Raw genomic sequence first — 27,359 nt, forward strand, 5'->3', positions numbered from 1 at the left:
CATGATCTTAGCGTTGTAAGTACGTAATCACCGCTGTCTCACTGAGGTAAATTTCGATAACTAAAATTCTGAAACACAAAGGAAGAGATCATAAAATTTCATAAGAATAAATCTGTCCCTATGGACGAGCTGCCGAACATAGGAAAAAGTGGAATAAATACCGAGAAAAACCGAAAACACAGACTTGTGGCACATGTTGGAACTACAGTTTAAATTTGTAATGACGGTTTTAACTGTCTGTGACTGGTTTGATAGGGTCAATGAGTAATTATCAACCTATAAAACAAAAAAACAAACTACCACCACATGTGGTTAAACTATGGTTGTTAAGTAAGTCGTGAATGGTAGGCCTACCGCAGCATATAAGTCCATTTGACATTTAACAATGCTCACGAGCGTGTGAAAACTGGATAATTCTCACCACACACACCACCCTAGCGAAACTCCTGTGTATTACGAGATTTAATGGGGCGTCGGATTTTAGAAAGGAGGTTGAGAGTGTGAGGAAAGTGCTGGAGAGAGGCGGGCCACGTGCTTCTTAATCTGACTGGCCCACCCACATTTTTTTGTCCTGCTCTTCTCTGGAATTTAAGGCCGTAATTTTAGCCTTGTTTATATAAAGAGAATGTTTAAAAAACTATCTTTTTTAAACTATTCAATTTAGTAAGACAAAAGCTTTTTGTGGTCAGTTCTGAAAAACAACGTATTATGAACAAACAATAATAAGCAATGGTAGGTCAAAGAAGAAGGTTTATAAAACATTGTATCCGCTTTCTTTCGGCTACTTATCTGCTCCCAAAACCATTTTACTTAAAGATATACCATACAAGGCGAGTTCTGGAAGTTTTCATTGTGGTAGAAGCGTTACAAGCTACTAGCCTTACAGTGTGGACAGACTGATAAGAACCGTGAGAGCCATCATTTAACCTATCAGCGGTGAGCCTGTGAAGTTAAGACGAGTCTAAGCTAAGACGTGAGAAAATATTAATAGACCTTATTTTATGTGAAATAGAAGTTCATTTACGGGGGATTTCAATTAATTTTGATACACGTTTAGTTTAATTATTTATGGGTTTTTTTCGCTACTGGTCAGCAACAAAACCTTATCAGTGACTGGAGAGAACATTCATGAGAAACATTAACAAAACATAAAATAGGGTTTGAAACATAAGGTCGTGTCAATAATCCCCTCACTGGCGCAGTAGTAACTTTACAAATTTATAATATTAGATAGTCCCTTGTGTAGCTTTGTGCTTAACTACAAAAGCAAACATATTTATTCCTGTAGTTGCTTCTTAAAGACTTCCATTAATATTCATTTGTAAATAACCGTTTTATTGTTATTTTATTCAAAATGTACACCAGCAGAAGTACCTTAAAGACTTCTGTTCATACTAGCAGTTATGCTATAAAAGATTCTTGTTTATATCAACAGCTGCGCCTTAAAAGCTCTTATTTATATCAGCAAGAGTGCCTTAAAATCTCTTGTTTATACCAGGAGTTGTACCTTAAAAAAACTCATGTTTACCAGCAGCTGCACTCAGCTTAAACACTTGTGTTTACCAACAGCTATACCATAAAGACTCATGTTGTCCAGCAGCTATGCCTTAAAGAACCTTGTTTATACCAGCAGCTGTGCCTTAAAAGCTCTTGTTTATACCAACAGCTATACCTTAAAGGCTCATGTTTACCAGCAACTATGCCTTAAAGAACCTTGTTTATACCAGCAGCTGCTTCTTATAGACTAGTGCCTGTGTAGCTATGTACGAATACATAAAAACAATTTTTACTAAGTAAACCTTTTTATATTATTTCTTTCAGCTAATATCAAAAATCGTTCCATTGAAAACTAACTCAGTCACTCAATATCTACAATCTTATAGTGAAGTCCATTTTACAAGAAATCTCAACGTAAATTCTTTTGTTCAGGCGCTAAAAGGAACCCCATGCTTACGATATCCGACACCCTTAATTGTTTCGATGGCTCTCAGTCTCGGGTCTCCTGCCATAATTTAAGTGTCTCGTGCCATAAACCAGTCTTGCTGGAAAGGTCCGTGTCTGTAATAAGTACACAGATTGAACTGTTTCACAAAAACCCAAGGCCATGAAAGGAATTCGAAAATTTTAAAAGTGCTATTATTCATGTAGATAGGTTGTTTTTGGTTTTGGTTTTTTTAGGGGTGGAGTTTTCTAAAAATTCCTTGACATTGTTCATTTTTAGTCTTCGAGGATAAACTGACTGTCTTTAACCTAACACCAAGTGAATAATTTTTTTGTTCTCCTTGAAACAACCACGCGTTAGCTTTAACTGGGGTAAATAAATTGCTTCTGGTTCTTGTCATGAATTTTCTCACCAGGGGGCTTTAGTTGCGTTAAGAGTGAAAGTGGTATTTTATTGCACGAGCTCCGGAAGAATGATAATATAGTGCGGCTGGTGCAGATTAATTAGAAACACGCTGTTGAAGCAACTCTAACGAACCAGGAGTGTACTTGTTGGCTAAATTATTTGTGACAACTGTTGATTTTTCCTTTAGTGTATAAAGAGATGATTTTTATCGTCGTTTTTGTGTTTTTTATCACGCTGGTCAGTGGTCATGCACAACGACGCCAAGAACTGGCACACGCTATAGGATATTTAATTACTACGGAGTTTCCAAGTGGTGAGGTAAGACGGAGATTGCGATGCAGTCATTTCGTTATTGACGAAGTGACTCACGACCTGACCACTGGTCAGTTAAAACTACAACAAGTCACGAACAATCAAAGTTCCGTTCGCATAATCTACGGCTCGGACGGGAGCGTATCAAAATGTGAACTTTTGTCAAACGTAAAGCACGAACGTTTAAGAGATTCTGTAACAGGGTACCTGAAGAGCAGGTGTGAACTTTGTATCGTGCGAAGCGTCCCGATACGCAACTGGGATGAAGTGCCACCTGACCTAATGCCGCTCCTGGACACGCGAGAGTTATACCAGCGATGTCACCACCAGACGACGGAGAGGAAGACCTACTTGCCCCGAGTGAAGCGTGCCCTGTATCTCCTACCAGGGACTAACTGGTGTGGGAAGGGAAACAACGGACGAGACTACCAGCAGCTGGGAACCCACGCTGCCGCCGACCGATGTTGTAGGGATCATGATCATTGTCCTTACATGATTGAAGGTCTGACCACCAAGTTTGGCTTATTCAACTTTCGCTTTTATACTATTAGCTACTGCAAATGTGACGAAAGGTTAGTTTAGCATTTGTTTTTAGGTAAATAAAGACAAAATCTAACCTTAGGTAACAAAGTTCGTATTATTACCAGCTGGTCATCCATTCATTGGGATTTTGGTTAATACAGATCTGGGAGGGTGAGGTGTATGCTTGACCTCTTCTTCTGATGAATTACGAACAGTTTGTTTTGAATTTTGCCCAAAGTTACACATGGGCTATCTATTATCCTTCCTTAATTTAGCAGCAATAGACTAGAGGATAGGCAACTAAACAACACTACCCATCGCCAACACTTGGGATACTCTTTATAACAGCCTTATGGCTGAAAGGGTGAGCATGTTCAGGAAATGGCTTCGAGCCCGTTATCATTAAATTGCTAGTCGAGTGCCATAACCACCGTCTGGCTCATCATTATGAGTTGGGCCAAATAGGTTAATGAAGCATTATATCACTTAAGGTGAAAAAAAAAAACGGACTAAAAGAAACGTTTGAGGTCAATAAACTTATGCAAAAAACACTGTGGCTACACAGGATGCGCCGGATAATGTAAGGTTCAGTTTCATACACCACTTAGTATATTTTAACTTCAAACATTAAGCGAGCCTCTCAGTTTGAAGAAAGATGTATTCTGAATACCATAACACGCTTCTATGTATGACAATTTAGTCTTGGTTTGTCTTAAACTTGCGTAAAGCTACACGAGGGCTATGTACGCTAACCGTCCCTGATTTAGCAGTGAAAGACCAGAAGGAAGACAGCTAGTTAGCACGACACATCGTTACCTCTTAAGCTACTCTTTTACCAACGAATAGTGAGGTTGACCGTAAGTAATAACGAGCATGTTTGGTGTGAAGGGGATTCGAATCCGCGACTCTCAGATTGTGAGTCTAGCCATGCCTCTTTGAAAAAGGTTATAGACTTTGGAATATGTCTGTTTTTAAACGTTACGATGCATATCAGTCTTTAAAACATTAAAGAAAGTGAATATAGTGTTTGTGAATAAAGTCATTGCGTAATTTGTTTTTCCATGATGGAGTAGCGTCTCTAATAAAAGTGGTTTTCTTGGAGAAGCAGTCACCGTGGGGAGTAGCTTTTACGATTACAGATTTCTTAGTGTGTGGGTGGGGGTGTAGTTGCTCCAGGCTAAGTAGCCTTCCTGATAAAAAAAAAAAAGCCCCTTCGATAAAGAGGTTTTCATAATAAAAAGGTACTCCCGATAAAGAAGTTTCCCTAATAAAAAGATCCCCCCTCGATGAAGAAGCTTTCCTCATAAAATCACTTTCCTTGGAAATGTAGTTTCCCTCAGAAAATAACTTTCCTGATAAAAAAGTTCTTTTTAATATAATAATTTTCCATAATGAGACAATTTTCGTAACGAAATAATCTTTCTTATAAGCGGAATTATACTAAACCTGTTATTCATTGAAGTTTTAGGCAAGTTTGGCTGCGTGTCATTTCTGTACAAGTGTAAGAAAGTCAAGAATATTAAACAAACTGAATAATTTATTCTGTGTGAACGAGATGACTTTGTAAAGAAAAAAGTGTAAAACGTTTGCAGTCGATGTACTTGGTTGTGTGGTGCACAATGAAACTGAACAGTTTGTGTTATTATTACAATTAAATGTACAATGAAACTGAATTTGTGTTGTTATTATTATTATTACATGTGCAATGAAACGAAACAATTTGTGTTATTATTTACACGTACAATGAAAGTGAACAGATTTTATTGTTATTATTATTAAATGTACAATGAAACTGAATAACTGAACAGTTTGTTATTATTATTATTACATGTGCAATAAAACTGAACAGTCTGTATTATTATTATTACATGTGCAATAAAACTGAACAGTCTGTGTTATTATTACCATTAAATGTGTAATGAAACTGAATAGTTTGTGTTATTATTATTACATGTGCAATGAAACGGAACAGTTTGTGTTGTTGTTATTATTATTACATGTACAATGAAACTGAATAACTGAACAGTTTGTGTTGTTATTATTATTACATGTACAATGAAACTGAATAACTGAACAGTTTGTGTTATTATTATTATTGCATGTACAATGAAACTGAATAACTGAACAGTTTTGTCTGAATGTAAATATCCCTCGGAATACGCTGAAATTTCAATCCCTATAACGTACACAACATACGTTCCACGGTGTAGTTTTTGCACAATATTCACATGAAAGTGAAAAAAGTAAAGAATTGAGTAGCTGGTTAACAAAGACATGATTTAAACAATTTATATTAAAATTTCTTATATAAAATTTAGTTCCACACCTTTCAAAAATTTTGAACTTTAACGCTGTAGTTTAGTTTAACAGTTGTTCCCTTCTTAAAATAACTTTTTTGATTCCAGGTTTCGATCCTGCCTGAAATTAATGGGTACCACAGCGGCTAACTTCGTGGGTCGACTCTATTTTAACATTATTCAGACTAAGTGTTTCATGTTTCGTATAGAAAGAGTCTGTGTGGAGAGGTCATGGTGGGGAAGGTGTCTAAAATATAAGGAACAGAGAAGAGGTTATATTCGTGAGGGACTACGTTATTGACCAACCACTTCCTCTAACGAGAGGACATTTATCAGTTCATATATAAGGTTCTCAAAGTCTGGAATCGCATTACGAAATGTTCACTGTGAGGAAATATTGCAGCGGTTCTGACATTAATCTTCTAAAGACAATGTAAAGGTGGACGAACTATAGGTATCGCTGAAAGAGTCTTATGACAAATAGAAAAAAAAAGGGGGGAGACTTCAAACCAAACTACAATACGTAGAAGGAAATAACATTGTTAATTTTCTTATTCTTAGATAATACGTCCAGTAATAACTTAAATCCTTTTATCCATTTCCTTCTCTAGTAAATAAATCTACAATAAATTTATTTTTCATATAACAGAAAATAGCTGAACATAAGCTATATGGCATTATAAATAGAAGAGGCATCGAACCTTCTACCATTCATTATTTTCACACGTCACCAGCAAACTTTTCTCTAGTTATATAAACCATATCTGTTTGCTTGGACTAGTTCTCAATATTCAACTCTTTTTGAGGTGTTTGTATGATACTTTTTTTTATTTTTTACTTAGTCTGTTTAGTAGAAATATGCACGTAGTAGACTTCGAAGAATTCTAACTCCTTACCAAACTAACACTGTATTCTGTTTTGAAGTTACCATTTAAATAATTGTTTTAAACACGCTGTATTCACTTAAGCTTTGATTTGTTATTGTGAAAATGGCTGTTTGGTGTATAATAGATTGAATACATGACGTCCAGGTAGATTCATGTGTTGTAGGTTAAATATATAATGTCTGAAACTAGTTTCCATTGAAGCAGAGGTTCAAAGCTTCTTTCTGTCAAAAACATATAAACAATTTACTGACACACTTTATAGTTAATCTATATATAAATAACGATTTTGCTTCCTTGCTTTTCACTCCTGTGTATATATATCTATACTTAGATTAATAATCAGTTTTGATGTTTCGTAATGGGTCGGTTTGGGGCTTGTAGTTATTCCAACCGCACTATGGATCCAAAGATTCATGGTTCGTGTCCCGTTGTTGCAAAACACTTGTTTGGGACCGTGTGTACGTTACAAGAATGACAGCTAGCTTCCCAGTATTCCATAAAAAAAACACTAACCCAAGAGTTGGCGGTGGGTGTTATATCCCTTTAATATTAGAGACGATTATATAAAAATAATCCTTGAATTGACTTCTCTCGATATTCTGAAACAAAGAACGTTTATAAGTCACGTCTCATTATGATGTTTTATGTCTAGAAATGGAACTCTTAACATCCTAATCCCCGATTTGTAAGAATCACGGGGGTTGGGGGGGGACTGTTTATTAACGAGTTATTGAAGTACGTTATATGAAGAGTTATCTGAAAATAACTGTAACCCCATTTTGAACTGCTATAATGGAGAGAAAACGGTTAACCCACAGCACCCATCGCCAACACTCAGAGCTGTAAGTGCGCAGCGCGGTTCGACAACACGGGCTCGCAAACCATAAACCTCTCGACTCACAGTCCGAGTAGACTAACCAATAAGACCCGCTTAACCCGAGAAAAGGAAGGCAGAAGTGAAACCTCTCACAACACAGTATTCACAATGAACATTTACAAATAGCTTTTTTTTTGTGTTATTGCAAACCTATGAAACGCATCTTAACCCTTAAACGGCGGCCATCATCAATTGATGCTGCTACCTACAATATTTCTGCTATTTAAAAATTGAATGTAAATTTAAAGGAGATTACATACGGGCATTTTGTTTTTAAATCGTGCGATTGAAACGTTTATTTTTATTCTTGTTTAACGGGAGTTAACATCTTTCTACCAAAGCATAAATTTGTGTTGAATGTTTTGATTTGTTATATGACTAATAAAATGGATGAAAACGTAGCCAAAGATGTCTTGGGTTGAGAGAATGCTTTCAACATAGATTATTGAGCACGCCCCCTAGCTACTCAGCAGTAATTCTGAAGGTTCATAACACTAAAAATGAAATTCTTAAAAAAAAAAAATCTTGTTTAGATTCACACTGGTGTCACTACTATGGGATTTTGCTATCGTTACATTTACATTATTTTCCTAAAAGGGTGGTTAGTCTTTGGAATGGGTTATCATCAGATGTGGTACATACAATATTTAAAAGAAGGCTCGATAAACAATTAAATGATAATGGCTGGCACTGAGTGTACAACTTTCATTTTAAAGTTTAACACTGGATGAAATGCTAGAGCTAGTCTTTTGCTGTTCTTAAACTGTATGTAAAAACCAAGTTTCGATACCCCTGATGAGCACATCATGGATAGCCCACTGTATATCTTTGTGTTTAACAACAAATAAGCAAATCATTGGAGACAAAAGAAAGGTTACTTTGTTTTAGGATGTTCTTGCAAAGCTACTAGCTGCGTCTAATTTGGAATCGATACGTAAGAGAAAACATAACTAGTGAACAGTACCTATTCTGGTTTGTTGTCTGAAGGAATAGTGACATGACAATCGTCCTTCAACGCACTCACGGTCTTGAAATTCAAGATTAGCTAACCACCATGCCACGCTCCAGGAAATCTGTTTTTAATGAAACACAAAGCTGCATAACGGACTATCTGTGCTCTGTCAATCACCTACCTGTATCAAAACTCGATTCCTAGCGTTGAAAGTCCGCAGATATGCCGCTGTGCAGTGTGGAGAGGGGGGGACTAAGATAAAATGCAAAGCTACACAATAATCTGTCATTACACTGTACATGGTGGAGAACCGAACCTTGGATTTTTGCGTTGTCAGTTCGTGAATTTACCACGATCTATTCAACTGTCATTGTGAGTGAACTCATTATACAGGGTGGCCCGCAAGTCTCTACCGATCCATGTATCCAGTGTATCTGTGTGCTGTCCCTCATTCTCGCTGCATAATATTATGTGACGCCATGTTCTGCGAGACATTTTTCTCAACATAGCAGGGGTTATTGTTCCAAATGCCACGGTAAAAAGAAACAAATTTACAATACATACGTAATTGAATATAACATAATAACATATGGATGGGTAAGGACTTATGGGCCACCCTGTATATATATATATTAATGTACCATCGGTCATTATCCACTGACAAGGAACACATTTATTCACAATTTCCATTGCTAGACTTTAAACACACTTCTGAAAACTTGGGTGAAGCAACAATTACATCTGCAGGTTTCCTTCAGGTTAGTTCTTTACAGAAAGAAATTTATCATGTGGTCCGACGACACAAAAGATAAAATTTAGGTGGACTACAAACAAACTAAAGACAACCTTTATTGTCTACTTATTTTGTTGCTTTTTTTCAATTCGACACAAGTAAGCTAGAAATCGTGAATTATTTGGTTTCAGTTTTGTTTTTGCCTATGAAATATCATTTTACGTTTGGTGATACTTGTTATTAGATATCAGTTATACCAATACACCAGTATTTAACGATTACCTTCACATTATCTTTACCACTTATAACATTAAATTCATTTTAAACCACAGAGCCATTGACGGGTACCATAATAAAAAGTATCTTTGTTGTTATGCACAACACATAATAGGCTATCTGTGGTCTGTCCACCATGGGTATTGAAACCCATTGTAATTTGTGAGACTTACTGATGAGTCACTGGGGAACACCATAAAAGTAAATCCAACCATATTGAGAAGAACAGATATACTCTTCAAAACAAGAAACGCAAAAGGGATATTTTTGTTATTTTAAAGAGAAATATATGTAATAACGTTACAAGCTCAGAGTATGTGATGTTACACGTGTTAAGGCATTGATTGTCAGACCAAAATGACAATAAAAGTTGTGCACTTTGAAAACGGAGGAAAACATCGAATTTTTCGCCAAAACGCATGCGTGTCCAATAAATTTGTTTGAGAGATCTGCATGTTCTGCAAGTGCAACATGTGCAAAATCCCTATAAAAGTGACGGGTTCTCGGTTTCCATAGCTCAGTGTTAAGCCACCGACACGCAATACAGTTACGCCAAGACTGACTGAAGCACAACGCAACAACGCCATTGGTCGTTGGAAGCAGGCGAATCTCGATCAGATGTTGCCAGAGCTGTGAATGTCCACCCAAGCACCATCACAAGGTTATGGAATCGTCACCAATAACATGGATCAACTCGTGACCGTCCACGATCTGGCAGACCTCGTGTGACCACGTCCGCACAAGATTGCAACATCCGGTTACGTCACCTTCGGGATAGGACCACCACTGCGACGTCTACTGCCTCAACCATACCAGGGCTGCGTAGGATTTCCGATCACACCGTACGCAACCGTCTACGAGATGCAGGAATCCGACCTCGACGTCCAGTCAGAGGCGTCATCCTCACCCAGCAACATCGTCAAGCACGGCTGCAGTGGACTCGGGCACATCAGGTATGGCTCATCGACGATGGAGGCATGTTTGGTTCAGCGATGAATCACGTTTTATGCTTTGTAGGCAGGATGGAAGGACCCGTGTTTACCGTCGCCGAGGTGAACGTTTTGTAGCAAACTGTGTGCAGGATGTTGACAGATTTGGTGGTGGCAGCGTCATGATGTGGGCTGCCATCGCCTACAATGCCAGAACAGACCTTTTGCACATTCGAGGGAATCTTACGGCTCAACGATACGTCGACGACATTGTTAGGCCCCGTGTGCAACTCATAATGGTGAACGTCAACGACGTTTTCCAACATGACAACGCCCGTCCTCACACAGCCCGACTCACCACTGTCTTTTTGAGACACCACAACATCAACGTTCTTTCCTGGCCCTCCAGATCACCAGATTTGAACCCCATCGAACATCTTTGGGACGAGTTGGACCGACATCTGCGATGGCGACAACCTCAACCGCAGACTCTACCTCAGCTTGCAGCAGCTTTGCAGGCTGAGTGGACAGCCATTCCACAGGATGTGATTCGTCATCTCATCGCTTCCATGGGCAGGAGATGCCAAGCAGTTATTGATGCTCATGGGGGGCATACTCGTTACTGACGTTGAGTGACGTTAAACTTCACCTAGTGAGCGTGGACTTCGCCTTTGCAGACTTTGGATGTTCAGCAGTGAATGTGGAAAGTTTCACACATGTCATACAGAACTACCCGGAATAAACATGTTAACAATTTGTCTCATATTTTGCCTTTTGCGCAAAATATTTTTTCTTTTTTTGAAGAGTATATTTAAGCCAGTAATATAGGGATCTTTACCACAATGTGTACTCCCAATAGTTCAATGGTAAGGCTCAAGGCTAACAATATTAAAAATCTGAGTTTGATAATATCGGTGGGCACAATCCAGAAATCCCATTGTGCTTAACAACAACAAATACTTAATGTGTTATTGAACAAAAACAAGCCACTCTAAAGCAAAGGTTAACCAATGCACTTCTGTTCAAAAGCTGTCTTAACGTTGGTAAAAGAGTAGTCTAAGAGTTGGTGGTGGGTGGTGATAACTATCTGCTTTCCCTTTGGTCTTACACTGCTAAATTAGGGATAGCTAGCACTGATAGCTGTCATGTAGCTTTAGACAAAATTAAAATACAAACAAACAAATAGTGTCTTAATATATTATGTACATTTTATAACACCTCCCAATAAACCAGTTACCCAATCCTTCTTTGATTAGTGAAACTGGTTAAAATGCCTTTATTGAAGAAGTAATTCCCTTGATAAAGTAGTTTTCCTGATAGAAGTGGTTGTCTTGGTGATGCACTTCTGCTGATGTAGTTTTCCTGATAGAAGTGGTTGTCTTGGTGATGCACTTGTGCTGATGAAGTAGTTTTCCTGATAGAAGTGGTTGTCTTGGTGATGCACTTCTCCTTAAGTGATCCTTCTTGAAGAGGTAAAATTCCATGTCATCTTTTTAAAAATAAACTACAGCTTCCCATGATGTTCCTTATGGATGGTTGTACACTGCAAAATTAATCATCAAAACCTCTTCATTTCATGGCCAAGTTTAATTTCAACCATGTGACAATGGCTGTGAAAGTCTTCTATAAATATTTCTAAGAACACAACAGTCTATATGTTGTCTTCTACACTAAAGAAGACACGCAGGTTTGTTTCCAGACAGTAACTAGAAAATATTTCATAGTTTTACTGCTCCAAAATTCTCCACAATATGGCATCACGAGTTTTTAAAAAAGTGCCTGGTTAGATTTCACTTTACATGTAACCAATCTCGAGTTCAAGTTCTCCTCTTAGTAGATGCAAAAATGGGTTTACTAAAGGAAAACTGGCCCCCCATTAGTGTTTGTTATATAATTTGAGAATGGGCCTTGTTTGTGATAGAAGAAGAACATGGAAGTTTGGAACTTTAACCTTGCGTTAGTCTTCTGGGATTTTCACAAACCCCAAATATTTTGTAAATATTGGCACCAACAGATAGAAGCACATACATGTTTGTTGTTCTCAGTAGCTTCAGTTTGTTTTGAATTTCAAGCAAAGCTACACGAGGGATCTCTGCACTACTCTTGGACTACTCTTTTAACAACGAATACTGGGTTTGACTGTCACATTACAATGCCCCCACGGCTGAAAGCGTGAGCATGTTTGGTGCCACAGGGATTCAAACCAACAACCCTTGGATTACAAGTCAAGTTCCTTAACCACCTGACCATGCCAGGCCCAGAAGCTTCAAGATTCACCTAGTTTGGGATAAATCATTGCATTTAGTTTAAATGATAAAAAATGAAACAAGTTTTAATATTCAAAATCCATTTACTAATCAATAAAGGGAAATGTTTTAAATGTTAACATTTTTTTGTTTCCAAAATAATAGTTATCAGTTATTATTATTTAAATATATTTGTTAATAAATCTTTTATGATTGGGTCTGCTTGGACTCCAAATTAGTGACCACAGAAATGTTTTTCCAGAGTACTAAAGCAGGGTTAAAAAAAATGCTGTACTAGCAACTATTTGGAGGTTAATGTTTTAGCTCAGCTGATAAACTGATGGGAGAAAATTATCACACTGACAAAAATTTTTAGACATTTTGTTTTGTTCAAGTATTTACAAAACAAAAGTAACTCCTATCTGTCCTCAAGACAAGAAAAAAGCAATAAGGTTCAACAAAATACACCTATTAGCATTTTTATTTTTTGAAATCTAAAGTCTACTGCAGACTTAACAGAAGAATGGAAAACTGGATTTTTTTTAAATTGTAAGAGTTAACTTATAACCCTGTCCACACTTCTAATTTCAGTGTTAGGTAATTCTACCCTTGAGTGTCTTGTAGTACACAGACTGTTTAACTATACCCTTCTCTTCTCAGATCCCATGTTGTTACTTTAGGAAAAGTCATAGTATCTCTCAGTCCAAAACTTTGAAACACAGTCACATTCTGGAATACTGAAAAAAATGCATAAACTTTAGCTAAGAATATTTCCTCTTGTATTTCAGGCTATTGGTAAGCAAGTGAACCTAAAGAAGCAAACTGGAAGTATATACTTTCTAAATGGTTTAAAGATAAAAATATTAACAACAATATATGTACTTATTCTTCCAATAAATCCATGAACCACAACTTCTATATTCCTATTTAAGGTAGAATTGACAAGACGTAACTAAATATTCACACAATACAGAAATGTTTATAGAAGTTTAAGGATACTGTTGGAAAATGACATAAGAAGCTTTAAAAATAAGCTTTATAAAGAAACAAATGCAAAATTAAAGAAGCCTTACTTATACAACAACTTAAACCCAAAATAAACCAATATAAAGGAACACCTTTATACCTATATTAATACAATAAAATAAATAAAATTATATATTCAAACATCTAACACCGCCCTCTACATTCCGACACTCAGTTACACAACCCCTTCCAAACATGTGGTCAGCTTCCGGTCAGTTACCTCTTTCTCTGTGAACCTGACGATAAGAAGCTTTCTTTTAATAATCAAATTTAAATACCTGTAAAATTACTTAAAATAACCATCATGTTTACCTGTCATCTGATTCACCACATGTCACCAAGTTACTCCACTCCTAAAAGTCTAGAGTACAAGTTACCAGGGTAAAGTAAATTTCTACTAAAGGATAATGTATATACCCAAACTTACCAGCTTGTTGTCCTTAACATGAATCATGTGCATTAGTAAAATGTTTATCTCGTGCACAAACACAAGATTGAAAACATTAAAAAACAAAAAAAACAATATTTTTTATGTAATGATACCCAATATTTACCAACACTTAAAAGGTGATACCCGAGATGTAGCAATACATTAAATGGTGATATCCAATGTCTACCAATATATTAAATGGTGATACTTAATGTCTACCAGTACGTTAAATGGTGATATCCAATACCTACCAATACGTTAAATGGTTACATCCAATACCTACCAATACGTTAAATGGTGATGTCCAATACCTACCAATACATTAAATGGTGATGTTCAATACATTATATGGTGATATCTAATACCTACCAATGCTAACCTTTTTCAAAATACTGTGTGTTTTTTATGTCATTCATCCTACAAAGCTCATACGACTGTTGTTTTATGTCATTCATTCCACAAAGTCGTACGACTGTTGTTTTATGTCATTCATTCCACAAAGTCGTACGACTGTTGTTTTATGTCATTCATTCCACAAAGTCGTACGACTGTTGTTTTATGTCATTCATCCCACAAAATCGTACAACTGTTGTTTTGTCATTCATCCCACAAAGTCATACGACTGTTGTTTTGTGATTCATTCCACAAAGTCATACAATTGTTCTTTTGTCATTCATCCTACAAAGTGATACCACTGTTTTTGTTTAATAAATATTTAGTAGTAATTCCAAACAAGTCTTACCTTACTGACCACCCAATCAGAATCTTGTATGGCTCTGTTGATGATTTGCTGAATTCGTTCTGGTTCAGTTTCATCTGAATGGCTGTTGAAGGACTAGTAATAAAATTCATTGTTTAGTAAAACATCCAACAACAAACTAATGTAATAAGAACTATGTACATTACGGTGGACTTACATGGATCTGACACTAATGACTTAATAATCTATATATACTTACGCTATACCAGTGAGTACCAACTGCAAAATGAGTCACACATTAATCCAGGCTGAAACTGGAAAAACAATTTAAGATATCTCAGTGTAGTATATCACAAATTTTCTTTCAAGGTATCACTTACATGTGTTCACAAACATAAAAAGACAGAATACACCATCTGGGTTGAGTGTAATCAAAAAACCATAATAACTATCTTTCGAAAACAATGACTTGTGTAAAACTATGTTCTTAGGGTAAGAAAATATAGTGTCAGTATGAGAAGTGTGATGTTCTAAGAACTTAGGAGTACAATAAATATGTTATCCCAAACAAGCTACCTTTGTCATGTCCACTTTTGACAAGGCCTTTTGTCCACTACCAGGGCTTGTCAAGCCAGCTGGATGTAACAATCACTGTAGTGAACTAAACACTATTTATAACATTCAACTTTCTTGAATGATGACTGTTATGGTGTGATTTTAATTATGTAAGTTCATTGTTGCTGTTACCAAGTTTATTTACAGCATTTAAAACCTAGTTTTTTTTACACAAGGATTAATAATATGTTAATTTTTAATTTTTCTACACTCTTCTTTTTAAAACAATTTCACAATCATTAATTAAGAAGTAGTGATAAACAAACTAGTTAGTCTTGTTATGGAACATAACAATAACCACAGGATCAACGGAACAATACTATAATAATAATTCTAAGACCTTATGAGTGAAGAGTAAATAATGTGTGAACAAAATGACATATATTGTATCCAGTGTCAATCAAACACGACACGAAAGAACAACAAAATTATTCATCTGATATCTTCCTAAGAAGCTTGAAAGATACATCAGAATGGTATATTACAAAAAACATGATATCCCACTTTTGGTTTGCCACCCGAGTTCACTCAAACAAAAAAGCTTCCTGAGGTATTACATTAAGGATCAAAGATTTTATTGAGGCTTGTTGTCATAGGTCAATCAAGACACTCTATCATAGGGTAAGCAAATCTTAACAGCTGCAAGCAAAATTGAGTCACATTAATTTCAAAGGTTCTAGAAGTTAAGCAAATACAATATGTAAACTGTGTGATGAAAAAAGTAGGTTTATCCTTGTTGTAAACATCATCTCACACTCTAACTCATCAGAGCCAGAGAAGGTTGACACTGTTGTTTCACAGGTATAGCTTTAATATAAACACTTCTGTAACAGATCTGAGTTTTTGTGTATAAAATTTTTTTTTACAAGCTTTCCACATTTTGTATAGATAACATAGTAAGTTTTGAATTATAATGAATATTCTTTCTCCAACAAGGAGTCAATCCATTGGACTTGGATCCACTCAAGTATGTTTAGTTAAATCTGTAAAGCTCATGTTGTTGTCCTGAAAATACTGCTGCATTATAATATTGTATTTTAGTTTATATGTATAGTAGCCTTAAAATAAAAAATTCCTTGCAATACAAAAACACATAAACTCACATTAATTAATAAAATCCCATAAAAAGACCAGAAACTTAGATTAAATTCACTTTCTACAGGCTTAATAATAATGTAAGGCAGTGGAGATTTATACATACTAAAAACAAAAGCTATGATAGGGAACTAACCACTGAATATATTTGTGCATTTGTTATTCTGAATGAAACAAGCATGTATATTAATAGTAATGTCTGATCAAAGCAAGTTACATATAAAAACTATAAACATATGTATTTTAGTAAAATTAAATTATTACATCCAAATGAAGTTAAATGAATAAACAAAATCATGAGGAAGGACTGTGTTAAAAACAGCAAATCCCAACCTCTGATTAATTATATTACAACCACAAATTTTTAAGCCATAAACAAAATACACTGCATATTTTTGAAAAGAGTCCTATTTTGTTTCATATTAATGTGTTTTGTTTATGACTTAAAAATTTATGGTTATAATATACATATGTATAAATAACAAATGCAAGAAATTATGGTAGGTATCTAGTTTTTAAGGAAAAGATTTTTAACTTTCTTAAACTGAGGTTGTTCAAGGCTTATTTTTTTGGGGGGGTAATAAGAATTTTGGTAATTGTTGGTATTTGTTAACTGAAAGACTTGGTGGATGTAGAAACAAAGAGAAGACCAAGCTTAGTGGCTTCGGTGGTGAGGGTAACTTTGATGAGAAGTAAATCGACACTGTTAAAACATAAGATCCAAGAACACCAGGAAATTTGATGGAGGGGAAGAGCTCCCTGAGAAAAACCCACTTTTACAGGGTATGTATTTATACCTAATAATGATCAAAGTTAATTAAATATGATGTTCAAGTATATTGTTTATAATGATAAGAATACATTACTTCATCAGTTTTGTACTTTCACTAAAAGGGCAAGCATGGTCAGTAATGTAGATTTAAGCCCAAAGATTGTGAGTGGGGCAATTTAACCACCATTATAATGATACACTTCAGATATCTATAGCATCAGTGTGTAAACACACTGTGGTAAAAGTTTCACTTGTTTAGTGCAATGTTTCAAAACTAGATTGACACAATATAATGTTATAAAGGAAAGAACAATTCACGTTTAAAACTGCAAGCACAATGCTTGGAAAGGTATTGTTAATTTAAGACATTATGGGATATCTTCTGAAATGAGATTAATATCCATCACATGAGCAACACGTCTAGTATTACATATGCAAATGTCAAACACTGGAGAATGGGAGTCACTAACAAGTTCTTAATCCATTTAATCACTTAAAAAGGTTTAAACCTCTAACTTCACCAATGGTTCATCCTATTTGAACAAATTGGAATATATTTTAGGATTATTTATACCAATACAAATAAGTTATTTACTGCATGTCCTTATTCAATGCCAATTATTTAAATAATTTAACTATAGAAATGAATGATAAGGACACAGTACAATGTTTAACTGTACAACATCAGTGCACCGAGCTCTAGGTCGCAATTATAAAATAAGGAATGTTCAATTATTAACGTTCAACTAACTTCACATTTCTTCTGAGAGAATAACAAAAAAGTGATAATTGCTTTTGTCATATCAAATTTCTTAACTAATCTTACTTGTCTAATTAAATGTTTATAATATCCTTGAGCTTCTGTTGGGAGTTTTTTACACTGACGAAGTAAAAACCTATAAAGATGAACAGGTAATTTTATACTACTGTATGATGCCATGTTTGTAAGCTTTTGCAAGATATTACCGAAAGAGAGCGAATTTTAAATAGTGTCCAATATGTTTACGATATTAATTTTTTTGTGAACAAAGTGGATAATAATGTACATTTAATACATTTACCGACTTTTAAAGCCTTGAATGTATTACTTAAAATGTATTTGCAGCAGTTGTTGCGACATAATTTAATACAAAAATTACATTTAAGAAAACTACAAAACGAATATAAAAATATACGTCTTTAGAATACATTTTCATACAATTGTTCTTGCTTTACATTTAATTGAAATAGAAAATTACTTGTTGTAGAAAATATTTGCAAAAATAGAACTGGTTTGGTTTTTGGAATTTCGCACAAAGCTACTCGAGGGCTATCAGCGCTAACCGTCCCTAATTTAACAGTGTAAAACTAGAGGGAAGGCAGCTAGTCATTACCACCCACCACCAACTCTTGGGCTACTCTTCTACCAACGAATAGTGGGATTGATCGTCACATTATAACGCCCCCACGGCTGAAAGGGCGAGCATGTTTGCTGCGACCGGGATTCGAACCCGCGACCCCTCGGATTACGAGTCGAACGCCTTCACACGCTTGGACTTGCCGGGCCTTTCTCAGTAGAATCAAGTTTTCCGTGAGAAACTCTTTTAACAGATTTAACTACAGATTATAAATAGAACAAACAAGCACTGATAAAATGAAATAGTTTTTGTAAAATATCTATTGACATTTTCTCTACAATTTATCGAAATGCTGAAAATTGGTTTCAGTTTTTAATACAAATAACTTACAAAACCACAACTTCCTGTTAAATGTAATATTAAAAACTTTTATTTTATTCGCTATTTAAATTACACAAAATAAACCACGCACCCGGTTTAGAAACAGATACTTTATAGATATATTTATGTCTTTGTTTTCTCATCTGGCATTTATTTTTTCTTTATTTCTGTATTTGGGTAGAAATTACATAACCTTATTCACAAGGTGGAATTCCATTCTGACAAATCCCTTTCTGAGTGATACCATGCGAATTTTGATATCGTTCCAATAATGATTCGTTCTGTACCAATATTTTCTTATTATGTTCATTTATTTCAAATAAATAGCTTACATTACGTAACACATAAACATCTAATATTTGTTTACAAGTGCCTCCTAATCACAAGTCGTGGTTCGAATCCCCGTCACACCAAACATGCTCGCTCTTTCAGCCATTAGGGCGTTATAATGTGATGGTCAATCCTACTAATTTTTGATAAAAGAATAGCCCAAGAGTTGGCTGTGGGTGGTGATGACTAGTCGTCTTACCTCTAGTCTTACACTGCTAAATTGGAGACGGCTAGCGCAGATAGCCCTCGTGTAGCTTTGCGCAAAATTCCAAACAAACAAAACCGAACCTCATTATAATAACTGAACTACATTAATGTACGTATTTCATGAGTGTGTATAAATAAGGCAGGTCAACACATCCACCGTTAACCTTTTTTTTTCTGATCTAACTGCAGGATTTTACCGTTGCTAACACATTAACAGCCAAAAAACTTGGAGTGCAATTTTGCGACATGATGTGGACTCTTAGATTTTCATATCAAACTTCAATCGTTAGGTAATGGACGTCACGATAGGTTAAACATGTAATTTGTAATATCAATGTTACACAATAAATAATTAAAATACTTTGTATAATTAAAGTGGTTTCTTTTCAATTTTGTGTCTGTCTGTTTACCAGTCGAAAAGTCAACAACAAAAATCAAAAGTAAAAAAAGGTAAATGAAGTTTACGTTTTCAAACTTTACAGATTTATACATTTTAACTATTAACTTCACCAATAAATATTACTTCTGGCCAACAAGCGTACCAAAACATGTCTAAGACCACAACAAGTTTGTTTTCCAGCTAGCCTAATCAATAGATAACTACGCTAACCATCTCTAATTTTGAACTAATAGACTACAAGCAGGGACGTAGCTAAAGTATTTGGCATCCCCCCCCTGTGAATAATTTTAAGATTTAAACACACAAAAAGATATATTATATTTGCAAGTAGATTTTCAAACAGTATAGTGCTGTCATAAGTAAATGGGAAATAAGAAAAATTATGACATTAAAAATTCAGTGAACAGGTAACACTGCACTTTATTTTATACAAAAAATATAGTAAATATCCAGTCTCAACGCTCAGCATATTCTTCAAAAATAAATAGAGAAGATTCACAGTCTGTGCTTTCGAGCCTTAATTTCTGCAAATTGATCAATGACCTCATCAAATCTCACCTTCTTTACGTATTCATGTGGCCCGGCATGGCCAAGCGTGTTAAGGTGTGCGACTCGTAATCTGAGGGTCGCGGGTTCGCATCCCCGTCGCGCCAAACATGCTCGCCCTTTCAGCCGTGGGGGCGTTATAATGTGACGGTCAATCCCACTATTCGTTGGTAAAAGAGTAATCCTAGAGTTGGCGGTGGGTGGTGATGACTAGCTGCCTTCCCTCTAGTCTCACACTGCTAAATTAGGGACGGCTAGCACAGATAGCCCTCGAATAGCTTTGTGCGAAATTCAAAAACAAACGTATTCATGTTAACCTAAAAGTAAATCCAGACTTGTCAATTTTGTCTGACTCATGGTCAGACAGAAATCTTTTATCAGCTTCAATTTGGAAAAACAAAAAAACTTTCACATGAAGCAACAGACACACAGATAGTCAAAAATAATCTCAAACACAGTGACAAGCTTGACAGATTCCCCCAAAATTCCATTCCACAATAAACTACAATGCTGTCCATTTCTTTGTTTCTTCAACGCTGACTCTGGCAGCTTCCAAATTCCTCTAAAATAGTCTAATTTTACAATGATATATTCATCACAGAATTAATTAAAGATCTGAATCAAATTTGGAATACACTTCCTAATTTCTTCTTCTTTCCAATAACCAAAGTGTTTGGCTTGAAAAACAGCAAAGGTTGTCAGAATTTGATCCATTACCTTAGAACGAATCCCAAATTCATGATGAAAGCGAACAAGACATTCAAACATAGTCCTTTTTACTTCCTCTGACAATGTGAGACCAGCAACCTTTACCATCTCTTCTGGCATCCTTTTTCGGAGCTTCAACTCTTCCTCTTCTCTCCATAAAAATGTCCATTTCCTCACACTTTGTAGTTGCATAATGAATGGTCATCTCTGATCTTCTGCACTGATCTTGAAGAAACAGTTTTAAAGCTTGAAGCTTCACAATGCACTTTTCAAGACTGATTCCAAATGTTTGCAAATACTTTTGTGTCAGATTCATATCTTCAGGACTTCACACCAGAAAGAAAAGTAATTCAAAAATTGTGAAAAAGTGAACAATACTTGGAATGTCAGTTGCTCAACAAACTGATAACTAAAACGTCAATATACGTTCGTCTTTAGATGTAATTTTTATCAAATATTCAATTTTTCGTTACTAAATTTTGTATTGTCTTTCCCCTACACTCTATGTATTAGTCATTGAAAATTTCGTAAGTAATGTTAACCCATATCCGAAAATAGTTTAAGTACATATTCTAGGGAACTACGCCCCTTGCACATGCTGATGACGTAACCCTGACAGTAACTACAGAAAACTCAATAACTCAATGTATTAACATATTAAATACATATACTAGGCTTATAGGGGTGGAACACCAAAAGAAAAATGTCATGTTGATGGGGCCATGTACGGAATCAGAATATGGCAACCTGGCGAGCTTGATAGTTTGGAACAATGACCCGAGGTCACTTGGTAGAGGTAAGAGTTTAAATTCTGAATTCAAATCGAGAGTAGCCTGTGAACGCGCATCGGCGGTAAAGCTAACAGTTCAAGCTTCCTTCTGAATTTCGCGCAAAACTACTCTCCGTTAGCCGTCTCTAATTTAGCAGTGCAGTGTAGGACTAGAGGGAAGGTAGCTAGTCATCACCACCCACCGCCAACTCTTTTACCAACGAATAGTGGGATTGATCGTCACATTATAAAGCCCCCACAGCTGAAAGGGCGAGCATGTTTGGTGCGACTGGGATTCGAACCCGCGACCCTCGGATTACGAATCGAACGCTTGGCCATGCTGGGCCTAACAGTTAAAGTTAAAAATTGTATATCATTGGCTCAAAGTGTAACAGACAATATATTGTATAGGATAAGTGACAGCATAAGATACTAGAGTGCAAAAAAGAATCGTTATCCTCTAGTATCAGTGATGCTCAGAGCAAACATCTGTGGGAAGATGCCGGTTTCACGTGAATAAAAGATTGACAAATTTTAAGTACAGACAAGTAAAGTGTGTTGTCTACGGAAACATCGAACATTTTCCATGTCTTCATAGACAGACATGCTGTTTTTATATCATTTCTTTTTGTTTCAAACGCTTTTCAATCGACCGCCATTCCTTCATTTCTTGGTGGACTCACTAGAAACCTATCAAGGTTATCTTGGTAGAATACCCTCATACAACTTTTTAAAAAATGATTTTATTGTATCAAAGGTCTAACAACAACAACAAAATGTATATTTTGCGCTCCTGTGCTGTCACATTTACGACAATCAAGATGCAAGTTGGCACAAATAATCATGCGCTCAATAGTTTGTCAAACAGAAGTAGAACTTGCCCATTTTGAGCTTTATCAGGGACAGCCAGTATAATTTTTGGTCATATTTTGACCAATTTAAATAGTTGATGGTACAGTTTTCGAATTTTTTTGAGTTTTCACGGTTTTTCTTTAGTCAAATTAGCCATGTTGCATTTGCCCGCTAATGTTAGTCTCTTTAATAATAATTAGTTCCATTAATACTATTACTTATATATATATATTTATATATACATACACACGCTACTTTCTAGGGTCAGGTAAGCCTATTTTGCATACGGTATATATATTTGTTTGGTTTGTTTTGAATTTCGCGCAAAGTTACTCATGGGCTATCTACGCTAGTCCTCCTTAATTTAGCAGTGTAAGACTAGAGGGAAGGCAGCTAGTCATCACCACCCACAGTCAAGTCTTGGGCTACTCTTTTATCAACGAATAGTGGGATTGACCGTCACTTATAACGCCACCACGGCTGAAAGGACGAGCATGTTTAGTGTGGCAGGGATTCGAACCCGCGACCTTATGATTGCGAGTCAAGTGCCCTAAACACCTGGCCATAGATTTAGAACAACACAAAATTTCCCGGGTTGTTCGAGCTTCTTGAAATATATTTAGTATTTCGAAACAAAATATACACTTACCATAATGATTCAAACCAGTCTAACAATTATAAACTTGACTTTCATTTTTTAAAAATTAGTTTGGGGCACCAACACTTAAAATTCATCCATACAATCGCTCTGTAGCTTTTTATAAATTATTTGTATTCCTCAAGTGTTGTTTTGGTTGTCATATAATTAACAATGAAATGTTATTTTTTATTCTCAAAAACTAAAGGGTAACGTGCGAAAAAAATGTTATTTTTGGATTTCATTTTTAATAAGCGTATGGTATATTTAACATTAAGTAAACAACAATTTGTGTTGAAGCAGAATGGAAGGAAGGTTCATGAAAACTGTTGGATATACGTAAGATATATCTGCAAAACCACACATGGGAAGGCAGTATTTAATAAAAACAATTAATGATTTTATTTCACTGAAAAGAAACGCTTCACAATTGTTACTATATGAACAGTTGATACAGTTTATTCCTATACACTATTCTTGTAGCATACATCAATCTTCAGCAGCCTGCTACATGACTGCCCAAACACAGTATTACAGGAAGCCATGTCACAGGCGTGTAGCACACAACACAATCATATAGGTACAAAATTATCACGATTTACACCTAATTTTGGTCAAAATCACAAAAGCTGTTGACATTTCTAAACATGTAATCTAATGCATCAATAAGAAGCATTCTAATGATGATTTATATTATAATCAATTACTTCCTCCTTCCAGTGTACAGGAATCCTTACATCTCTCATCATTGCTAAGACTTCTGGTATTACTACTGTCACCACACGGTGATTCACTTGAAATAATGGTTATCATGGTACAATAAGTTCTCGTAATACTAACATTATTTAATAAGATTGATTACAACAAAGGACAAAGTAAAACATGTAGATTATAAATCTACTGGTACTCACCCTGGCCGTTTTAAATTTATTGCAAAATATTTTTTGTTTAAAACATTTAACAGCTGAATTAGCATGAGATTCGAATATGAAAAACAAATGACCAATAGATAAAGAAAGTATACATCAAAACAGTTAATAAGCTTTATTTATGTTCATTTCAGTTCTTATATTTACTGCTCACTTCGTTTTCTATAGAAGACAAAAAAAGTGTAATTTTATTAATTCCGTTAACCAAATTAAACACTTATTAATAATATCTGAATTATATTTTATTGATATTTATCTTGTATCATTTTTCTGGAGCACATAAAAAATCCGTTGGAACCCTCGAGTTTGAAATAAAATAACTCTGTTGTGGTTCAAACGTTTTATTTGTAACTGTGCCAGTCAATAACCAAGTAGTTGTAGGTTAATGAATTCTTTTAACAACACGAAGGAACCTGTTGTCCCACACGAGGTGTGATCAGCTGTTGTTGAAAATAACAGTACTTAAATTAATCATTTTCTTGACTGTTTATGCAAAAACAAAAAGTTAATGCTTCCTGACCACACAACATTCTCTTCATAAAATGTAGACTCTTATTAGTTAGGTATACTAGCTATCTTAACGTCACGACTTACTCGATTGGATGGTTGGATGAATAACGAATTGCATGTTTACACAACAGACCACGAAAGTGAGTGATAATTACACTTGTTCAAACTAAAGTGCTTGTGGGATAATCACACACCAGTCAAGGGAAGTTATAGAAATAAAACTTTAAAACTCTGATGGTTGACATTTGTAGAAACGTATTGATAAGTTTGTCATATATATAATGGTCAATTTTACTGACTATAAGAACGGCAATAAATTACTGTTTTACGAAAATTTGTTTTCATAAATATAAATAGATCACCATATTTTCCATATATGAGTTTTTAAAATAATTGGAAACGACGACTGGCAGGGTGAGCACTATGTGTATATATAAACATATTATACCAACAAAACAAAAATATAACAACACATTACAAACAACAGCAACATAATTATTACAGACCATGGTGTATTTCTGTTAAAAGTTAAACTATTTTGATATTAGCTCGTTGCCATTATCTTGTATGCTAAACCAATTATCTCTGTGAGGACATCTCACTAAATCGTTAGGCTAAACTTACAAACCATCTCGTTTGGGTGTACATAACTATGGCTTGGGGATATATGTGGTTCTTCAACAGTACTGTTTGTTTACACGTTAAAAATTAAAATTTAATTTAGCCCGTAGTGGAATTTCTAATACCAACAAATGCAAGAAACATTTGAAAACGAATGGCAACACCGTTTAGACAAAATTCCTCCATTAAAAGTACTGTTACAGACAACAATGCTTACCTACACTAGATTACCAGACTATAGCTATCATACCTATATAAAAATATTTCTACAGGTTTGTAAACATATTTTCATCTCTTTAACAAACATTTGAAACTAATCCAGGAAATTAAATCATCACAAAACGTTTAAGTAACAAGCCTTAATAAATACAACCAACTGAAATTATCATTAACAATTGTTTTTTATCTATTAATTCACTTATTGGTTAATGTGAGGAATAAATGCTGAAATATATGATTACGTTTATGAAATCCAATCTGACAGTAACGTTAAAATTAAGAAAATATGACCATGTTGATTCAGAAAGCCAGTAATGAATACACGATAAAAATTACTTTTAATGCTATACAATAACTCAGCAGGAGTTTCCTGGTTGTTCATAGCTATCTTCCATTTTTGTAATTCAAAGCATTGCGTAAATTCTTAACATACCTCTATTTCACATTAACTTGAATATTTCTAGAAGTGTGTCTAAAATTCTTGGAAGTGTAGAGAATTATATGATGCCGAGAATCAACGAGACACTTTTAATTCTGAAAAGACTCCTAGTGATAAGCAGTAAATCTAACAGCTTATAAAGCTAAAATAAATTGGGTTTCAATATCCATGGCAGACACAGCATTGATAACCCATTGCATAGTTTGGTACTTAACTAAAAAACAACATAAGTCTGCTCTGAACAACTAATAACCACTACTGAGCCTTTATAAGTCATGTAGTACTTTATATTCAATTTCCAAATACTCCCTGAATATCTCCAACAGAATATGAGGTAATAAGTAAACTACAGTCACAATGAGTAAATCTGTACAGAATATTTACACTTCCAGTTCTGTCTTCATACAGATACGTAATTTGTTTTTCACATTAATCACTCTTAATAATGTTTCTTTTCTTTTAACAGATGTCAACAGTTCTTTTATATTCATAAAACATTAAAAAACATCTGAAAATTTAATACTATTGTTTTTGATATTACAACAAAAAGCATGTTTAATGAAATTTGATAAATCATATCACAAAAAACAACAACATTAATCAAAACCTAGTACTTTAAACAAATGAGCCTATCTTCTTTGGGAATAAGGGACATAAGAACATCTGTATTAATCTTAAGACAATTTTAAATATGAGGATGTCTGATGCAAGAAAAGATACAACCTATTATCATACTGGATGAAATGTTGTTAAAATTCTGTTCCTGACTAACATCACCAAAAATCTCCTATTATACACTTATCAGTCAGTTATCAAACCTTTGCTGCCGAGTATTGGGTTTGTTTTTTTGTTTCCTAACTGATAAATATATAATGATGAGTGAAATGGAAATTCCCAAAGAATGAAGGTCTACCTTCTGAATGTTATCGTACTATTGGTTATTTTGTATCATAACAAAACAACAAAAATCGTGCCAATACGTTGACTAGAGTGTCATGCACACATTGACTAGTGTTAACTGATAACATAAATTTAACTAGTAAATGAACATTGATATAGTACAAAACCTGTAGATTACGCTAAAGACAAGTAAAATATCCCATACTGAAATTATGTTGGCACAATAAACCAAAAAACATCAAAAGTTTTGTTTCAAATTTCTCTCTAGAAACACCCAGAGAAACTTTTAACCTATATAACAAGATTCTTGTTCTATAAGAATGGCTGTGGTGCACCAATACAAATAGCATTGAGATATTCTTAAAGGTTTCTCCAAAGTTTTAAGGTACCTTCTGTATTTGAAGCTCCATGGAATGGGCATTTCTGTTTGGAACTGTTTTTACAACTTAATTATAATTGTAACAAGCTGTCAATTTTTGATTCAGCACAAATAAACATTTTGTTACAGTACTGCAACTTCTGTTCAATGTTATTAATATATATTAATATACATGTCCT

The 27,359-nt window shown here is 34.9% G+C and overlaps 2 protein-coding genes across 3 annotated transcripts; one reads left to right on the forward strand and one right to left on the reverse strand.

Moving 5' to 3' along the window:
- Positions 1-441: 441 nt before the first annotated feature.
- LOC143253448 (uncharacterized) lies at positions 442-7,639 on the forward strand. The gene is made up of 2 exons (XM_076507352.1): positions 442-3,231; positions 5,587-7,639. The coding sequence occupies exons 1-2, from the start codon at positions 2,546-2,548 to the stop codon at positions 5,777-5,779; spliced, it is 879 nt and encodes a 292-aa protein (XP_076363467.1). The 5' UTR covers positions 442-2,545; the 3' UTR covers positions 5,780-7,639.
- Positions 7,640-12,841: 5,202 nt separating this feature from the next.
- On the reverse strand, positions 12,842-18,001 carry LOC143253449 (LYR motif-containing protein 9-like). 2 transcript variants are annotated; one of them, XM_076507354.1, is made up of 3 exons: positions 17,843-18,001; positions 14,577-14,669; positions 12,842-13,115 (listed from the first exon to the last, which is right to left on the reverse strand). In XM_076507354.1, exons 1-3 carry the CDS (start codon positions 17,954-17,956, stop codon positions 13,101-13,103), a joined length of 222 nt encoding a protein of 73 aa, XP_076363469.1. In that variant the 5' UTR covers positions 17,957-18,001; the 3' UTR covers positions 12,842-13,100. The 2 variants fall into 2 exon arrangements, with proteins under 2 accessions (XP_076363469.1, XP_076363468.1); XM_076507353.1 differs by having other exon boundaries at positions 17,768-17,997.
- Between the last annotated feature and the right edge of the window lie 9,358 nt (positions 18,002-27,359).

The sequence above is a fragment of the Tachypleus tridentatus genome, chromosome 6 (assembly GCF_004210375.1).
Source record: "Tachypleus tridentatus isolate NWPU-2018 chromosome 6, ASM421037v1, whole genome shotgun sequence".
NCBI classification, from domain to species: Eukaryota; Metazoa; Arthropoda; class Merostomata; order Xiphosura; family Limulidae; genus Tachypleus; species Tachypleus tridentatus.